Source organism: Myotis brandtii, unplaced genomic scaffold, assembly GCF_000412655.1.
Source record: "Myotis brandtii unplaced genomic scaffold, ASM41265v1 scaffold10, whole genome shotgun sequence".
Lineage (NCBI taxonomy): Eukaryota > Metazoa > Chordata > Mammalia > Chiroptera > Vespertilionidae > Myotis > Myotis brandtii.
The window spans coordinates 3,283,259-3,301,166 of record NW_005353325.1 but is presented as its reverse complement, the minus strand read 5'-3'; the positions used below and the strand labels follow the sequence as shown (position 1 = coordinate 3,301,166).

At 41.2% G+C, this 17,908-nt stretch overlaps 1 protein-coding gene across 1 annotated transcript in view; it reads right to left on the bottom strand.

Annotated features, from left to right (window-relative positions):
- Positions 1-8,621: 8,621 nt before the first annotated feature.
- Positions 8,622-17,908, bottom strand: part of SPATA18 (spermatogenesis associated 18) — a 32,707-nt gene continuing 23,420 nt past the window's right edge. The window contains exons 10-13 of the mRNA XM_014534612.1: positions 16,034-16,157; positions 13,980-14,063; positions 11,291-11,336; positions 8,622-10,969 (exon numbers count right to left, since the gene is read on the bottom strand). Of these exons, the coding sequence (XP_014390098.1) occupies positions 10,962-10,969; positions 11,291-11,336; positions 13,980-14,063; positions 16,034-16,157 (262 nt within the window). The 3' untranslated portion in view covers positions 8,622-10,961. The remainder of the gene's footprint in view (positions 10,970-11,290; positions 11,337-13,979; positions 14,064-16,033; positions 16,158-17,908) is intronic.

The window sequence follows — 17,908 nt, the reverse complement described above, 5'->3', positions numbered from 1 at the left end:
AAGTATTATTTATTACTGAGTGTTTTGTACCCAGTGCAACTGCATTGCTTGCTTCACCCTTGTCCAGATTCTGGTCCATACTTTTCCTGAAGAACCTCGGAAGAAAGGCAGAAGCCTTGTTTGAAGAATATAGTTTCTATCCCTCATCAGGCAAATCGCCAAAATGATCATCTCTTCTTACATGAGGCTTTCTAAGAACTTTGAAGATGCCATCAAACCAATAATGAAGCCTCCTCCTCTTACGCCGGTCCCCTGCACATTATCAGGCAGTCTATGCCAGTGGTTCTCAACCTTCTGGCCCTTTAAATACAGTTCCTCGTGTTGTGACCCAACCATAAAATTCTTTTCGTTGCTACTTCATAACTGTAATGTTGCTACTGTTATGAATCGTCATGTAAATATCTGATATGCAGGATGGTCTTAGGCGACCCCTGTGAAAGGGTCGTTCGACCACCAAAGGGGCCACGACCCACAGGTTGAAAACCGCTGGTCTATTCGGAGCTACTGGGTGCTACTGCCAGTCCACGAGCTGTTGGCTATAGGTTCACCATTAAAAAGGAGCTTGTATGAGAATTTACATCAGCTGTGTCCCTACACATGCTGTTGGGTGCAGTTTGAGTTTTTTGTTCGTTTGCATTTTTAACATGTGAAACTTTTCCTTTCTGTTTCCTGGGTTGGCTCTGAGGCAAAGGTTCTAGCACACTATTCCGGCTACAAGAGACCTGACCCAGGATGACTTCTGGACCCCTGATGTCACGCACAACATCTAGTTGTTAAAATTCAATACAAATAAGGGAGAGGCTCCCAGCCTGCTGAGTGCCTATGATACGAAGCAGCAGCTTCCTTGTTGTTAATAAGCCCACACCAAAGAAGTGTCCTTGCCTTCGGCCATCAGCGGCAATATCCTAGAACCTCGGGATCTCTAAGAATGCCAGCAAAGCGGAGCCCCTTCCACAAAAGTCTGACCTCCATGGTGTGGACCCTGAAGAGCTGGGTTGGAGGCTGGGTGGGATGGGGGAAATAGAAAGACCATTGTAAAGTTTTGCTCGGAGATTTTTAACTTAAACTTTGGTATGTAGTCATTGCTGGGAGGCATATGTAACTGATCAATTCATTGTAAAGTCATCAATTTTAAGATAGACGTTCTCTGAAAAATTATCTTGTTAAAAAATAAAATAGGGGGGTGGGGGGAGGGTGGGGGGAGAGCAGGCTTAGGGAAACCAAATAGAAATCTACATGTTCAGCAGGAAAAATCTCTGTTTCTGTGGAAACAATCTTTTAAAAAAAGAAAATAGTTTTATTAATGCCAGAAGCTTTTTTTTCCCCTTTCATACTGAATTGTGGCTTTTTTAAACACTCTTACAATATTATTCTGCTGAATTCCTGCAATTTCTTAGAGAGTTTCTTAGAAATATTATTCCATCTTCCAGATGAAAACTGAAATATTTGCTTGAAATAAGCCCACAGGTTTCTGAAACTGAGTTCCCTGCCCAGGAACTGGGGAGTTTGGGCTGTGTCAAACACTAACAATTTGAAAAATCTTGGAAATCTTAGAGGATCATTAAAGAAACCACCCATTTCTCCTCTTCTATATTTAAGAGCAAAGAGCTATGTTCAAAACATTTACTAACAAACTGAATTGTGTCTCAATAAGAACTCTAAGTTAACAAGATGGTGGTGTTAGGTTTCATAAACGGATTTTAAAATGAACACACACATAAAATCTTTGTTTGCCATGACCAGTTCATTCAAACAGGTTCATTTCCCATCTTCTCTTTGGCTCAGTTGATTGGAGCATCGTCCCATACACTAAAAGGTTACAAGTTTGATTCCCCGTCAGGGCACATACCTAGGCTGTGGGTTTGGTCCTCATACATCGATGTTTCTTGCTCTCTCTCTCTCTCTCTCTCTCTCTCTCTCTTCGTTCCTCTCTAATATAAATAAACATATCTTTGGTTGAGGATTAAAGAAAAAAAATTTTGTTCTAGCAGAGAAATTGCTTTCTGAACCTTGGAGATCAAATGCATAAATCCCTTATTAGGTATAATAATATAGTTATTTAACACTACATTTTCTATTATACTCTGTATTTTATGCCTGTACACCCTCCATTAATTTAAGTCATTCTCCAAATTTGTGGAGAGCAATAAAACTAAGTTATAGATTGTATCTGAGGCATTACTATTTATTTCTGTTTGTCTTGTTACTACTAGCATTCTCTCATTTCTTAAGCAACATTGCCATCTGGTGGCTAAGTCCATACATTTCCCAGGGAAACGGGCTTAAAGAGACCCCCACAGCACCAAAGATTGGAATTTATTTATGTTCCTAGAATTTCCTCCAATTGCGGATCTTACTTAGAAAGGGAGAGGTCATACTAAGACATTTCACAACTTTCGTTTCCAATACTAAATGTTGTTTTGTTTTACATGTCCACCTTTGGCTATTCAATGAAGAAAAGCTGAATTCAGACAAGGAAAACACTTTTAAAAAATCTATCGTTATTTCCACCCAACTCTCTATTAGCCCACGTATTTCAAATCCTGGCATATTCAGAACTGACGTTCTGTTTGGCTCTCTGTATCAATATTTCCTTCCTGGAACTTTTCCAAACCTGCTTTTCAACTTAGCACTGTAGTGACGAGAGAGTCTATTGGAGTCTAAAAAGAAAAGAAGTGCTTCAGTTTTCGCCAATAGGTATTGAAACAGGTTCATTTCCAATCTTCTCTTTGGGACATTTAGTACTTTGCAAAGTAAACAGAAAAGGCCAAACTTCTCTCCTCTATTCAATGTTTGGGATAATTCCAGTTGAGATGGGCCACCTGTGAGGTCTAATATTTGGATGTCAGTTTCACTCTACTTTAGATTTTTCTCTAGAGACTCATATGAATATTCATAAAGATGTTCCTAACTCTGAGTCATCCAGGTGACTAGCTCCATCTGGCAAACAACCACGAGTAGGCAGAACATGGCCGATGGAGTCTCATTATTCTAACCATGACTCTAACTCTCAGTTATACACAGTGAACACAGGTCTACAAGGTGGAAGGGAATGACTTATGAGTTTAGTATGAAATATATTTTGTGTCAGCTCAACAAAGAAGCTGTCCAAACACAAAACATGAGAGGAAAATTCTAACCTTTAGGGAAGAAAATTAAAATTGCTATTCTTTTTCATCCCTTTCTTTTATTGAAAATCTAATTGCATAGCCCATGATTGGCCATGTTTTTATATGTATGTATGCGCATAAAGAATACGTGTATTAAATCTTTAGTAATTTGCCTATTACTGGAGTGTAGCAAATAATATTCTCAGAGGCTTTTAAATAACATATAACATATGCAATAAAGTATTTATGCAATATCTTGTTTGTGGGTCATTAAAGCCAGATCTAGATGAGTGTTTCACAAACTCATTCGCTGATATTAACAGATGCCCCTGGGGAGTCTGATGCAGTGTACTTGGAGTGGAATTCAGTCATGTATCTCTGATAAGCATGCCAAGTGAGTTTCGTCACCAAACAAATTTGGGAAATACAAGTCAACATGTATATTGAAGCGACATAAGATGTAAATAAAAGCATAGCTCTGACTTATTGGAAGTTTATCATTCAAGAATCAACTGTCACTTTAATAACCCAAGCATTCAAAAATTTAGAAAATAACTATTTGAAATTTTCATAAAATTGATGCATTGTATAAATCAGAAGTGAAGATGCAAAGGTGAGGGATTTAAGGAAAAACACAAATGCTGGAAAAACAACAATGACAACTATTGGGCTAAAGGGAATTTTATTTCATGATACAAATGATAGAAGGGTGAAGAAAATAAGATGAAAGGAAAAGATCAGCAGAAGTATAAGGAACAGGGATAAATAAGACATTTCTTGCTTTGGCCTTTCATTAACTAATTTATTGTATGAAAGTCTTGTCAGATGATAAGAGTCAGGATTCTTCCTTCACTTGTAAAAATTGATAAAACCTAACTCCCAATGGTCAGCAGCATCTGCAATTCTCAAAAATTAAACAGGTCCTAAGGAAGCATTTCCTGAAACAGGTCTTCTAGCACAGTACCCCTACAAGAGCTGCATGCAAAGAAAAGGGTTCCAGGTGGGATAAATTAGAATCTTGCACGTGATGTTGACCTTGAAGTTGCCCACGAACAGGCTCTGCAGAGTTCTGCAGAGAAGATTTGTTCAACTCACTTTTTTTTATTCTCTAAAGTTTTACATATGTCTCCTTTTTCCCCAATTGACCCCCCTCCCCTGCCCCCAGCCATTCCCACCCTGGGCAAGCCTTTTTTAACTTATTTTTCAAACCTACATGACCACAGAATACTTTTTTTTCACTCCACATCTTATTATCCTGTAGAATCAGTGAAAAGAGTATGAGTTCAACATAAGAAAACCTGGCTTTGAACTTTTGCTCCAACATTTACTAGGATAGCTTACTTAATAATGACCTGGAGCCTTAGTTCCTCCATCTATAAAATGGGTTTAATAATATAAAGTGCTTGCCCTAACCAGTTTGGCTCAGTGGATAGAGCATCGGCCTGCGGACTCAAGGTTCGATTCTGGTCAAGGGCATGTACCTTGGTGGAGGGCACATACCCTGTGGGGAGTGTGCAGGAGGCAGCTAGTCGATGTTTTTCTCTCATCGATGTTTCTAACTCTCTATTCCTCTCGCTTCCTCTCTGCAAAAAATCAGTAAAATATATTTAAAATAATAATAATATAAAGTGCTTAACACAACATCTGGCATACAGTAAATGTTAGGTTAAGTACTAGTTATTTGTATTTTACAGATGATATTCTGGGAAACAAGGTCATCTTAAACTTTCCATCAGATTATCAATATTAAGTATATGTATTAAATTATGTCAATCATTTATAACACCCAGAAAAAATATTTTTCTAATTAAAAAAAAAAAACACACCTACCCTCTTCCTTTCAGTTAAGCCATTTCAAATCAAACCAAGAAAGGTTAGAAGTCAGTCACATCATGTCACGGCCAGCAAATAAGTGTCACATCAGCCACTGGATATACAAGAATACCAATGGGTCTTGGATCAAAGATAACCATTGTCTTAGTCTGTTCGAGCTGCTGTAACAAGAACAGCATAGACTGGGTGGCTTAGGTAACAGACATTTATTTCTCAAAGTTCTGGAGGCTGGGAACTCCAAGATCAAGTGCCAGCCGATTTGGTATCTGCTGAGGACCCACTTCCTCCCTCATAGAAGACTGTCTTCTGCTGTCTCCTTGATGGCGGAAGAGTTGAGGGCGCTCTCTGGGGGTCCTTTTATAGGGGCACTAATTTCATTCATGAGGGCTCCACCCTCAGGACCTAGTCACCTCCCAAAAGCCCCACCTCCCAGTACCATCAGAATGGGATTAGATTGCAATATATAACTGTGTGGGGGGACACAAATACTAGCAGCTAGTCCATAGCAACCATTTCCAAGATGAAGCTGCCTTTGGGGAGACAGAACTTTCTCTGGCTGGTAAGACTGTGCTCACACCAAATACAGCAGCAGAAGGGGTGAAACCTGGTTCTCATGCCCTGGACCATCTCATTCAAAGGGAAAAACCTTTCCATGACATACCCTGCCAGCTCTAATCATGTTCTAAGGACTCTAATAATTCCTCATCTCTCCCTTTATCCATAAGACTTTCAGAAAAGAATCTAAAACCTAATTCCTACTACGGGGTTACTGCTCCAAGGCATTCACGTTTGCGCTCTAACATCCTTCAAAATCTTAAATCTGAGCATAGCTCGAAAAGTGAAATGTCAAGAGCTTGCTAAGAAACTGTGAGTGGGGGGCCTTCCTGGGAAGGCTCCTAAATTTACTTCTGTGGAAAGTAGGTTCTCCGAACTCAACCGTGTGTCTTCTCTTGCTGTATTAATGCGTCTTTTCCACGGGTAAGTACAAAGTCCTTTATGCCCCCCCCTTGCCATTTCTAGCCCATTATTTAAGCTGCATCTGTATTTTCTCTAATCATTTTCATCATGTATTACTTTAAGCTGGGTAACCTCCCTAACGAGACATCACCTGGTGCTAAGTCTGGGCTTCCAGGAGGCAGTGCCATGGCAGACTGATTCAACCCACTACCCACGTATAATTGACTTCAGCTTATCTCCCAAACAAGAGCTCACTGCCAGTCATTGCCCTGTCTTTCAGAGGGAGCACGGACCCACCCCTTTGGCATACACTGCCCTCGAGTGTGAGCACCTTTTCTCCACAACTGAAAGTCTTGTTCACTGATGTATCGCCAGGGCCTAACACAGTGCCTGGAACCTCCATTAACAAGCATCAGCAAATGCTTCTTTTTTAAAATTTATTTTTATTATTTTTTTATTGGTTTCAGAGAGGAAGGGAGAGGGAGAGAGAGATGGAAACATCAATGGTGAGAGAGAATCATTGATCAGCTGCCTCCTGCATGCCCCCTACTCAGGATCGAGTCTGCAATCCAGGCATGTGCCCAGACCAGAATTGAACCCTGACCTCCTGGTTCATAGGTTGATGCTCATCCACTGAGCCACGCCAACTGGGCAGCAAATGCTTCTTAAATGAGTAAATGATGAATGAACAGATAACTTTTTCCATTCTCACTTCAACCTGTGGCCCATAGAGCGAGGCCAACCCTGAAGTCTGTTGCTCTGTAGCAACGGCTCTGAAACTTGTTCTCTGGTCTAAGACAACAGACAAAAGTGTAATGTCTCATCCCCAGCATTGCAGCACCAGAAATTGATTGCAAATGGGTCCCATTCATCAACGGTGCTCAAGGCCTTCTGATAATTGTCTGGTGACTAAAGACCTTTTCTGAAACATATTTCACATCACATTTCAAGACATTATTTTGGTTGTATCACTAAAATTATGGCTTAACCTATATTGAAATAAAGCTGTAACATACTCATTTATCATATTCTTGTGTTTTTCACCCAATAGAAAAGAGAGCTAGCTGCCCAGTTTTGATATATAATTGCCAGTGATACTACGGAAAGTATGATATTCATGCTGGCACCCAGTGGGCAATTTTTTTAAAGTGTGAAATTGTCCCATCTTTAAATTTTAAAAATTAGTTCCAGCTTCATTTTCAAGGTCCCTGTTCACTGACTGTACGAAGGCCAACAAAATTCACTGCTTTGGTATTTAAATGGCAAATACCGAAATGTCACCCATATGGTTCCTGGGCTCACATTTCAGTGACCTAATGCAGTTTGTAATACTAGTTTCTTCAATGCTCTGCTTCACTTTCCCCTTAATTATAGATATGATACTATTCAAAGTCATACTACTAAGAAATCTTCCACTCAAAACTTCATAGAACGTTATTGGCAGCAATCTGCCCCATGAAGGTTTGTGGGGTGCCTCAAAGTGAACTATAATGGTCTGAAAATTGTCCTGTTACTTAGGAATATGGCAGCTGTGGTAATGAGAAGTGTTGGAATTGATCTTATGAGTTTCTCCTCCCCAGACTCATTTTATGATTAATGATCCTAGACCAGTGATGGCGAACCTTTTGAGCTCGGCGTGTCAGCATTTTGAAAAACCCTAACTTAACTCTGGTGCCGTGTCACATATAGAAATTTTTTGATATTTGCAACCATAGTAAAACAAAGACTTATATTTTTGATATTTATTTTATATATTTAAATGCCATTTAACAAAGAAAAATCAACCAAAAAAATGAGTTCGCGTGTCACTTCTGACACGCGTGTCATAGGTTCGCCATCACTGTCCTAGGGTCATAGGTTCAGTAGGTATTTGTTAAAAGACTGAGTAACTCACCGTGGATGACATGACTGAGTTGCATTCTCTTGTGCAGCTCACCACACTTCTATCATTGCCTGGCATAGCTCTCTATATTGCAGGTATCCACCCCCCAAAAAAAATAACTTATTTAATCTCTTCAGTTAATATGTGGCATTTTCTCTTTTAAATTTACTGTAGGACTCCATTTTTTCTTTCCACCATCATATCTGCTCTCCATGACAGGGAAATCACCAAGGAATACAACTGGACATGACATTAAGATCCATTGGAGCCAGAACCCTGTCCACAACCATATCCCTAGAGTATGTGTTGTATCTGGCGCACAGGAAGTACTCACCAAATGAGTATTGGTGACTATATGAATGAATGAATGAATGAATGAATGAACGAACCAGTAAATAAAAGAACTACAGATCGTGGAGGAACAAAAGAAAACAGGATAGAATATTATTCCAAAATAAAAGGCCTTGGAAGAAGACTGTGTGGTACATTGAACAGGTTCCTGATCTATAAGGCTGAAGACATCTGCATTTGTTTGGGGCAGCAACTGAAATAACTAAGTGAAAGCTGCATGAGAATGGTAAAGTACTACTCAAAGAGAGCGTCTTGAATATGATGACAATGAATTGTGAACAACATGAACTAAAGCTAGCAATTGTGCTACAGCATGGGATTGCAGCAATCACAGCATTAACCAGACAGGGCACAGCTGGTATTATTCAGTGAACGAACTCCGCCCTGCTCCAGGCCCCACAGAATGGGGGTGGGTGAAAGGCATTGCTGACCTTGGGAATCTGGAAGGAAAGCATTTTATAGCAAAGAACCTACAGTTACAGAAGCAGTTTTTTTTCCTCAATTTTATTATTCGATATTAAACCAATAATACAGAAGCTAATATTTACCCAGATTATGAAGTAAGAGCTTTTCATTTTTCAAAGTCACTCAGGTTAAGGTGCATACCCGGGTGAAAGGAGCACAGGTCGGCCTCCTTTGGTTTTGTGGATTTTTTTCCAAAAATTACTCTAGACTACCCCTCATTCCCTGTTGTGGTTATAGTTCAAACTGGAGACCTGAGAAATGGCACGTGGCCAGACAGGGTACGGAGCAAATACACAGAATACAGGTGTCCTTTTTTCCAAATCAGGGCATGAACTTCCACATCCAACTCCACAAAGAAAACTCTGGTGTATAAGCATTCTCTTTACTTAGTGAGATGTTAGAAATGACCTTTCGACATATAGCTAAAGGTAATTGTTGCATGGTTTTACTATCCAGCAACTATTCCAGGAATGCATGTACAAGGCACAACTCTAAGATTTTTGTTTAAAACTTTCCGAGAGCTGTCTACCACTTCAGAGAATCATACCCAGTGACAACCCTACGTGGAATGTTGCCAATGCAACACACGCTGGTCTGTCCTGGGAGCTTGTGATGCTACACACGGTGAAAGCATCTGATGACTTCATTCTATCTTCCAGATGGTCACACCCAAGCTTTGCTATTAAATACATTTTATTCTCTTAAAAAGTGTCTTTCCTTTTTACTGCATCCTATTACAGTTAGGGTATTATATTCATTGTTTAAAAATATATGTCATGTTGATCCCATTAACTTTGAATTCCACTTCAGAATTGCCAGAAAAAAAAATTTGTTTGAAAAAGGGGGCACTGACCCTGGGAGGGTGGAGAGAACCACTAATCTCATCCAGTCTCTCACTCCACAGGGGACAAAGGCTCAGAGAGGTGAAGTAACTTGCTCAAGGCCACAAAGCCAGCTAATGACCAAATGGAACTGGAGTTACCTGACACCAGGTTCTCCTTCTAGCACCCTGCATGGCCCTGAAGAGAGAACTACACAAATACTCCGCGTGGGGAAAACCAACTCACCCTGCAGGATGCGCTGGTGACATTACACCCAAGGGCAGCACTGGGCCATCTCTCCCTCCTCTCTAGGGACAGATGTTTTAGATAAATTCGGGCGGGGGGTGGGGGGTGGGGGGGAGAGGTTCCACCTGAAAAGCTTCAGGTGCTGGGTTTGGCACTGAGCTGATGCAAGCTGAGCTGTGGCCAATTCAGAGTTTCTCTCTAAAAGGCACTTGGCGAAAGCAGTCATTTGTCAGGCTTGTGTACAAGGCCAGTGTTAAAGTAAAAAAAAAAAAATAAACAAAAAGCCTAAAAAGACTATTGCTTATCTTGAAAAGCCACATTCCATTTTTATCTTGAACTTACAACAGAACTTCACAGTGAAGAAATTGAGGAATAAAACCAGTAAATGGTGTTCCTAGTTTTAGGCCTTGAGTTTAGGTATTTGGGGTCAGACAGAGTTCATAGAAGGTCTGAATTTGTGACCAAGTAGGTGGAATAGGGAAAGGGCATGGCCCAGGTAGCTGTTATATTTAACATATACATTAAAGCTGTATGAAACATTCCCAGGAGATAAGCATAAGGTAATAAACATTTATCTCAATGCTGCCTTCTGTCCAAATCACTGCTCCGCACTTATGAAGCGAGAAAACTCTCAACTCAGTAGCTTCAACGTACAGTACTCAGCTCAACCAAACTGGGCACCCAAAGTAAGAAAGCAGAAGCAAGCCAGTGAATGACCTACGGCCTGGTCACTCACCATCCTCTGTATGCAGCCTAACGTCACCATTCCTACTACAAGTTCCCCAACCTGAGCTTAGGGCTGGCTTCCAAACCTCAAAAGCAAAGTAAAACACCCAATTTTGTTTTCAAGGTAGAGCTAATCCTATAAATTATAATGCTGATGATCCATTTGTAAACTACGACCTCTCCTCTGTCTTTTGGACTCGGCATGGTAAAGGTTTTCCGAGGGTGTTCACCCAGTTGCCATGAGAATCCTGAACCTGGGCAATGGACTGCTTCGAATGAATGTGATCCTAAACACCCATGCAATCGTTTTTATCAAAGTCATGGGGTTGGTACCTATCAAATAAAATAAAATGCAATATATCTGAAGTTACAAATGCGTCAAGCCAAAACATTTAAGTCTCTGTGTGGAGTGATACACAGAATTGCCCTTTCACATTATCTTAAGTGAGGAGTGCGGCAGACACAGCAGGCGGGCGGGCGCCGGGGAGGCAGATGGGCGTCAGGGAGGCTGGCTGGTGTAGATGCGCTGGTGCAGGTGATGTGCTGTGGCAGAGGAACACGCCTGGTGGTTTAGTACCCTAGGGAGGGAAAAAAAGTTCACTGTGGCCCTTCCTGAAGGGTTCCTTCTGGTAGGACCTAAATGAAGCAGGGTGCTTGATCTAGGTTTATGTCCATCAAGTTTCTCAATTGGAGGCTCCGTCTATGTCTCCCCGCACCACCCCCACCCCCACATGCGACCTGCTCAGGGACCACCCATCCAGAAATACAAGGTGTCAGGTGGCGGTAAAAGATGTTCCCTGAGAAGCAAAACATTCCTTTTGCTGCACAAGGCTGAGTATTAAAAGGAGCATTAAAAAACAGGAGACTGTTCTATCTAACATCTAAACCAGCCCACTTACTTGGCAGTGCACATCTTATCGGAGAAGGACTCCGGCTTCGAGATATCTGGAAAATATACAAGTGGAAAGTGGATTACACAGTAGGTGGAGCCCGATGAATGATTCCCTTTGACTTTTTTTTCCCCCTGAACCGTCAGCTAGCTAGTTGCTCTGAGACACTTCAGAACGTGATTTCCCCGCTCAGGTTGGGCACCGCGTTTCCTTTTTTACTTCCTGAAATAAATGGGCACTCGATTTAGTTTAAATTATACTATTAATTAAAACCTGGGCCCGGTGTCTTCGGGGTTTTTTTGTTGCTTTTTGTTGTTGCTGTTTAAATGGTTGCTAAATACTTTGAGATTGAATGCTCAGTGGCCAAAATGAATTCAAAGCTTCCCAGAACATTATTATTAACGAATTAAAGCGCCAATGGTCAGATACTGTCTGGCAGATCCTTCCTATGAATTGCCCCCTGCGTCCCAAGCACTGCCCTATTACGGGAAGTCACTAGGCAAGTCAGAAAAAAAAAACCATCATTTTTCAAATCTCACCTTTGCTTTCACTAAGCAAAAGCCACCACCTGTGCCTTCAAACCTGCTACAGCTCAGAAATAACCGCCTACAAGCGTCACTCTTGCTCTGAGCTCTCAAACCCTTCAGAGAGGCACTCGCAAAGATGGAAGCTGTTCTGCACAAGACCTCAAATAAGCCAGCACCAGATCAACCAAAAACATTTGCATTTCATTTTGCAGGTGTACCAGACTGGCTATAAGGAGAGGGTGCTGGAGAGGGACGGAATTTTGGCAGCAGTTTCGCCTTTGAGAATATAGTTTATTCTCACCTAAAGTTTAAATTACTTTGTTCTGCCGGTACACAATGGGGAGGAGGAGGCAGGTCGAACCATAGAGGGGCTTATTACAGAGGGATGGTGCCCATCATCCCTGGGGCGTGTCGGAGGGAACATTTGCCAGGGATGTCAGCACATAGATGTCTGATTTGCTCTCTTCTGACATGCCATTTCCTCTTAGATTGGGGAGAATTGCGATCTTCCAGGATAAAACTCCCAAGATTTCCTTTTTATTTATCAGTTTACTAAATGCGCTATCCTTTTGCTTTTACTTACTGTAAAACTTATTCCTGGATGAGGACCATTAAGTGATATTAAAATCTCCAAGAGCAAAAGAACTGTGTCAGAATCATGCCTTTTCCATTCTCAGGCCACTTCCTTCATCAGAATTTTTTCTCCCCAATTCCCCAGCTCACTGAAATTCTGCCAAATCCAATATAAACTCCCCCATGCACCCCTTCCTCACCACCAAACCCAGAAGGCATCTTACCTCTCCTAATAACTCTAGCACTTCCTGCTTCTTTATGAACCAAATCATATACCCCATTCAATTACTTTATTTACAAAATATTGAAGCCCATCCATGGGAAAGACCATGTTTCAGTTATTGTTGTGTCCCGTTCCCCCATCCCAAAATCTAGCATCCATCCGATACGGAAGGAAGGAATGTTTGATGAAGACATGTCAAACATAATGGAGTGGTGGAGTAACAACAGATGCTCACTAAACTCGGCTACTCAGGTGGGTCTTATCACTACAAGGGGTTTGTTTCTATTTTGCTGGGGGCGGGGGTGGGGGGTAGGGTTAGAACTTTGGGGCTAGAGCTGCATTGCTAGAGATAACTTCAGAGAAGTGGGTGTGGTTCTCCTTTCCCACCACCCTCTCTAAAACAAGGTTGAAGCACACATTTTAATTTTTTTTTATTTGAAGGGACAGGACCTTGTTAGCCTGCCTGGTGTCCACATGTCTAGGTCCAGCCCTGTATTCAAAAGGCATTGACTAAATATTATTTGTTGAATAAATAAACATACTTATTTATGATGAATCATACTAACCTTTTTCATTTTCAGAGGTGTTATTGCTATCTTCTTCCCTTTGACAGAAGTATTAGTCATTCTCTCAAGAACTAATATAAAAGGAAACTAATCTTATTTTTCCTACTTTTAAATTGGGAGGAAAATTAATACCTGCAGTGCCCTCTATACAGTACTGAAATCCAGACCATTGGATCAATTTCTCCAAATCACAGAGTAACTTCCAGAGGGAGCAGGGACCTGTGCTGGGATCAGTTGACTAAGGTGTCCCATTCTCTATAACTGACATCTAATAGCCCATTTTCTTTAAAACAAACAAACAAAAAAACTACCTCTACTTCTTTCTAGGTCAGTGGTTCTCAACCTTCTTAATGCCGCTACCCTTTAATACAGTTCTTCATGTTGTGGTGACCCCCAACCATAAAATTATTTTTGTTGCTACTTCATAACTGTAATTTTGCTACTGTTATGAATCGTAATGTAAATATCTGATATGCAGGATGTATTTTCATTGTTACAAATTGAACATAATTAAAGCATAGTGATTAATCACAAAAACAATATGTAATTATATATGTGTTTTCCGATGGTCTTAGGCAACCCCTGTGAAAGGGTCGTTCGACCCCTAAAGGGGTCGCGACCCACAGGTTGAGAACCGCTGTTCTAGGTGATCAATTCCTTAGTCCAAAGTAGCATAAAAATCAGTTTGGGGTTATTGCAACAGGTTCTCTTTCTACCTACAGACTTATAATCACCTCTTTGATAGGCTACTGTTGAATTTTAAAATGTCAATCATAGGATGATTTTGTGTAAAATGATTAGATACCTACCAGGCTCATACCAATACGGCTACGGGGGCAGATGGGACTTAAACTCCTGCTTCGACTTCGGCTTAGTGGTCGCACAGAATTCCACTAAAAAGAGAGAGAAATATAGTCAATTGTTCATAAATGCGCACATGGCTTATGAAAATATGCATATCCCACTGGTAGAGAGGTTTTGCTGATATGATTGCATTTGCCCATTACTGGTCATCAGCATTAGGTATACGTACTCCTTTCGTTTACTATAGCTGCCCAATATTTGACAATAACTTTAGGGTATTTCTCAAATAAAATCCCATTACAATGAACTTTGCGATATTCAAACTCTTGGTGCTGGTAGAATTCTGTTTTGATGAATAAGTTGCAAAGTGCATTAAGTTTGCAAGTGTTGGAGAATGTAAGCTCCCTATGGGAGGGGTCTGAGTCTGTTTTGTTCACTGCTGAACCCTAGCACCCACGTTATAGATGACTACAGAGCAACTATTGTTGAATGAAATGAATTGAGTGACTAAGTAAATCACCATTGCTGTCCACCTACTCTTCAACTAAATTAATCAGTAAGAATATATATATACATTCACTATAGTGAGATCCCACTAATAAAAAGCCTTCTTAAAAATTTCCCTTCATTCAACCCTTTCCTTCTCCAAGTTCTTCCTTTTAGGGCAGCGGTTCTCAACCTGTGGGTCACGACCCCTTTGACGGTCGAACGACCCTTTCACAGGGGTCGCCTAAGACCATCCTGCATATCAGATACTTACATTACGATTCATAACAGTAGCAACATTACAGTTATAAAGTAGCAACGAAAATACTTTTATGGTTGGGTCACAACATGAGGAACTGTATTTAAAGGGCCAGAAGGTTGAGAACCACTGTTTTAGGGTATTCTCATTTTGTATGAGGAGTTTAAGCGTGGGCAAATGTTGGTGCCATGCTTGATGAGAGCAAAGGAAACTAAAAGGCAAGTGCTAATTGTGGCTATTTCTTCTCCTTCCCTTCTAAATTGTACTGCAGACAGTCTACAATAAGAATCTTTTAACAGGGGGTGATTATCATAGGGGCAAGAAGCATGGTTTATGAGCTCCTTCATTGCACAGCACATGTGGTTGTCAGCACAACACAACCCAACTTCTATGGGCTCAACTTTCATTGCACAAAGTGTTTTATTGAGATACAGTTAGCTGAAGTGGGCTGCTTCCGCTGCGAAAACCTTTGTCTTAAGTTCTGTTACAATGCACGACTTCCCTTCTCCCCTCTGTGGGTGAAAGCTGCCATGAAGCACATCCCCTGTTCTCCAGCTCAAAGAGTGCAGAACAGAAGTCACCCGGATGGTGGCTTTGATCTGGACTGAGGAGCTTCACTTCAAATTTTGCTTAACTCTTTCTAGGAAGGGCAGGGTCAAAACTCCATCATGTTCACATCGTGTCCAGCACTTGTGGGCACTAGTTCCAATACCAAGTCACACTAAGACTCTATTTTGAAGGCTGTCCAATTATTTAACATGCTCAAAACATTCTATAGCCACCGTACACAGGAAGCAAACTTCCAAAACTGATTGGACCCTCTCTTCCCACCTCCTCTGCCCACTTTTTCTCCATCCCTCCCCTCTCCACACATCATACCAAGGAGAGAAAAATGGCACATTCATCATTTCCCAAAATGGCGACTCATCAGTAAAAATTTGGCAAACTCTTTCTTGAAAGTTTATCCCTTTTAAATGCTTAGCATTACAGAGAGCCTCCCATAAGGTGAGCTCAAAAGGTTTTGCCTTTGTAATAGCTTAATATTTCTAAGATAGGGGAGGCAGGTAGGACTAGTTCTATCTTATAAATAAAGCAACAGGCAAAGAAATTACTGCCAAGAAACTATGAAGAATTGTGGACGAATCAAAGAAAAGAATCTGCTCTCTCCCACCAATCCCTTTCCTCTCCTTTGTATGAAATCTTATCAAGCAACTCTTTATGAGCTTCTTTTATAGAATGTCTGGGTGTATAAATGTTCTCGAACTTGTGAATCAAACACTTGGGACGAATTGTCACAACGCAAGGCCACCGTACAAAAGCCCCTCTCTTGGTGACAGCTTCCCCCTTCATAACAACGATGTCATTCTCCATGAGGGCAGGCCACACGTGATAGAAGACCAAGGGCGCCGTGAAATCCGAGTCATAGCTGCGACGGTACCTATTTGAAACACACAAAAGAAGGAGAAAGAGAAGTGAAGCAATTAGGTAGCACAACTGGGAGGGGGAAACAGCCGTGTAAATTTCCATTTTGATTATGCTTAGATCTAGATAAACACAGATCCTGATTCTGTTATTAAAGAGATGGTTGCAGGCCCTTAGAATAGGAACCAGTGATAAGGAGGATCCACATGGACTGACTAAGAACAAGTCATGTCAGGCTAATCGTGCCCGTCTCTTCTCCAGATTATAAGAGTTGCAATTCAGGGAAATGCTAGAGACCATGTGAAGTCCCATAGGCTTTCTACAAGATTTCTCATGCTACCTTTGTGGACAAAACAGGAGAAATATAAGTGGATGATGAACTCAATAGGTGGATTGGAAACTGGTTCAAGGATCAGATCCAAGGAGAGGTAATTAATGAATCCATGAGAATGTGAGTGAAGGTGCAAAGGGCTCTCTCTCAATCCCATGATAAACCAATATTGTCATCAATGATTTGCATGAAAAATCATTCAAAGGTGGGGAGTGGGTAAAAAAAAAAAAAACCCACAGATCACAGTATCAAAAAATAGCTCGCCTGGCCAGTTTGGTTCAGTGGTTGAGTGTTGACCTATGAACCAAAGGTCATGGTTTGATTCCTGGTCAGGGCACATGCCCAGGTTGTAGGCTTGAGCCCCAGTGTGGGGCGTGTAGGAAGCAACTGATCAATGGTTCTCTCTAATCATTGATGTTTTTCTCTCTCTCTCTGTTCTCCCTTCCTCTCTGAAATCAATAAAATATTTTTTTATGAAATTGCTCAATTGGCTGGGAAAAATAAGCTGAATCTAATAAGATAGCATGTAATTTGGATACCTATGGGGTTCTGCAATTAAATCTAAAAAAAATTAACTACAAAGTTAGAGGTAATGAATGGCTTACATAGCTCAAGTAAAAATATAATAACAGATTTCAGTTGAACTCAAAATGAGTGAACAGTGTTATATGGCTGGGGGGGGGAGTGGGCGGGGCGAGGGGACGGAGAAAAAAACTTTAAAAGTTAGCTGAATTAATAGAGAATAAGAATGGAAAGAGTGTCGGTCCCTCCAGACTGGCCAGGCAAACCAGGGGACTGCATTCAGTGTGGACACTCAGTTGACAAGGGATGCTCAGCAGAGCATGGAGCACAGGCCAAGGAAACAGATATATTTGTCAAGAAGTCTCAGCCCCCAGCCCCTACATATGGAAAAAAACTGAAGGCGTGAGGCCAGAAAGAGGAGAATTTGAGTAATTGCTTTTAAATGTGTGAAAGGCTGCCAGAGTTTTAAAAAAAAAATTTTTTTTTTTAAGAATTATGCTTGTGCTGTGAAGTCCTAGAGGGAGAACCAAATCCAATCATTACTAGGAACTCCAGTTTCCACTCCCCAGCCAACCAGGAGGACAGTCCACAGGATGCTCCAAGACGCTGCCTGCTCCCACTGATGAAGGCGTGCAAGCAGGAGGCCCGCCAGAGGTTTAGGAAATGTGCGGACCTCATAAACCAAAATGGATATTTCTTTCTTTATTTTCTTTCTTTTTTAATCCCCACACAGGATATCTACACTAATAAAAGACAAAGATGCTAATTGACCGTACCTTCGCTATGCCCACCAGCCAATCAGAAGAGTATGCAAATTAACTCAACATAGATGGCTGTTAAATTTGCATACTGCAGGTGGGGCGGGCAGCGCCAGACGCCGCCCGCGGGATCTGGGCCAGAGATCGGGGACCGGG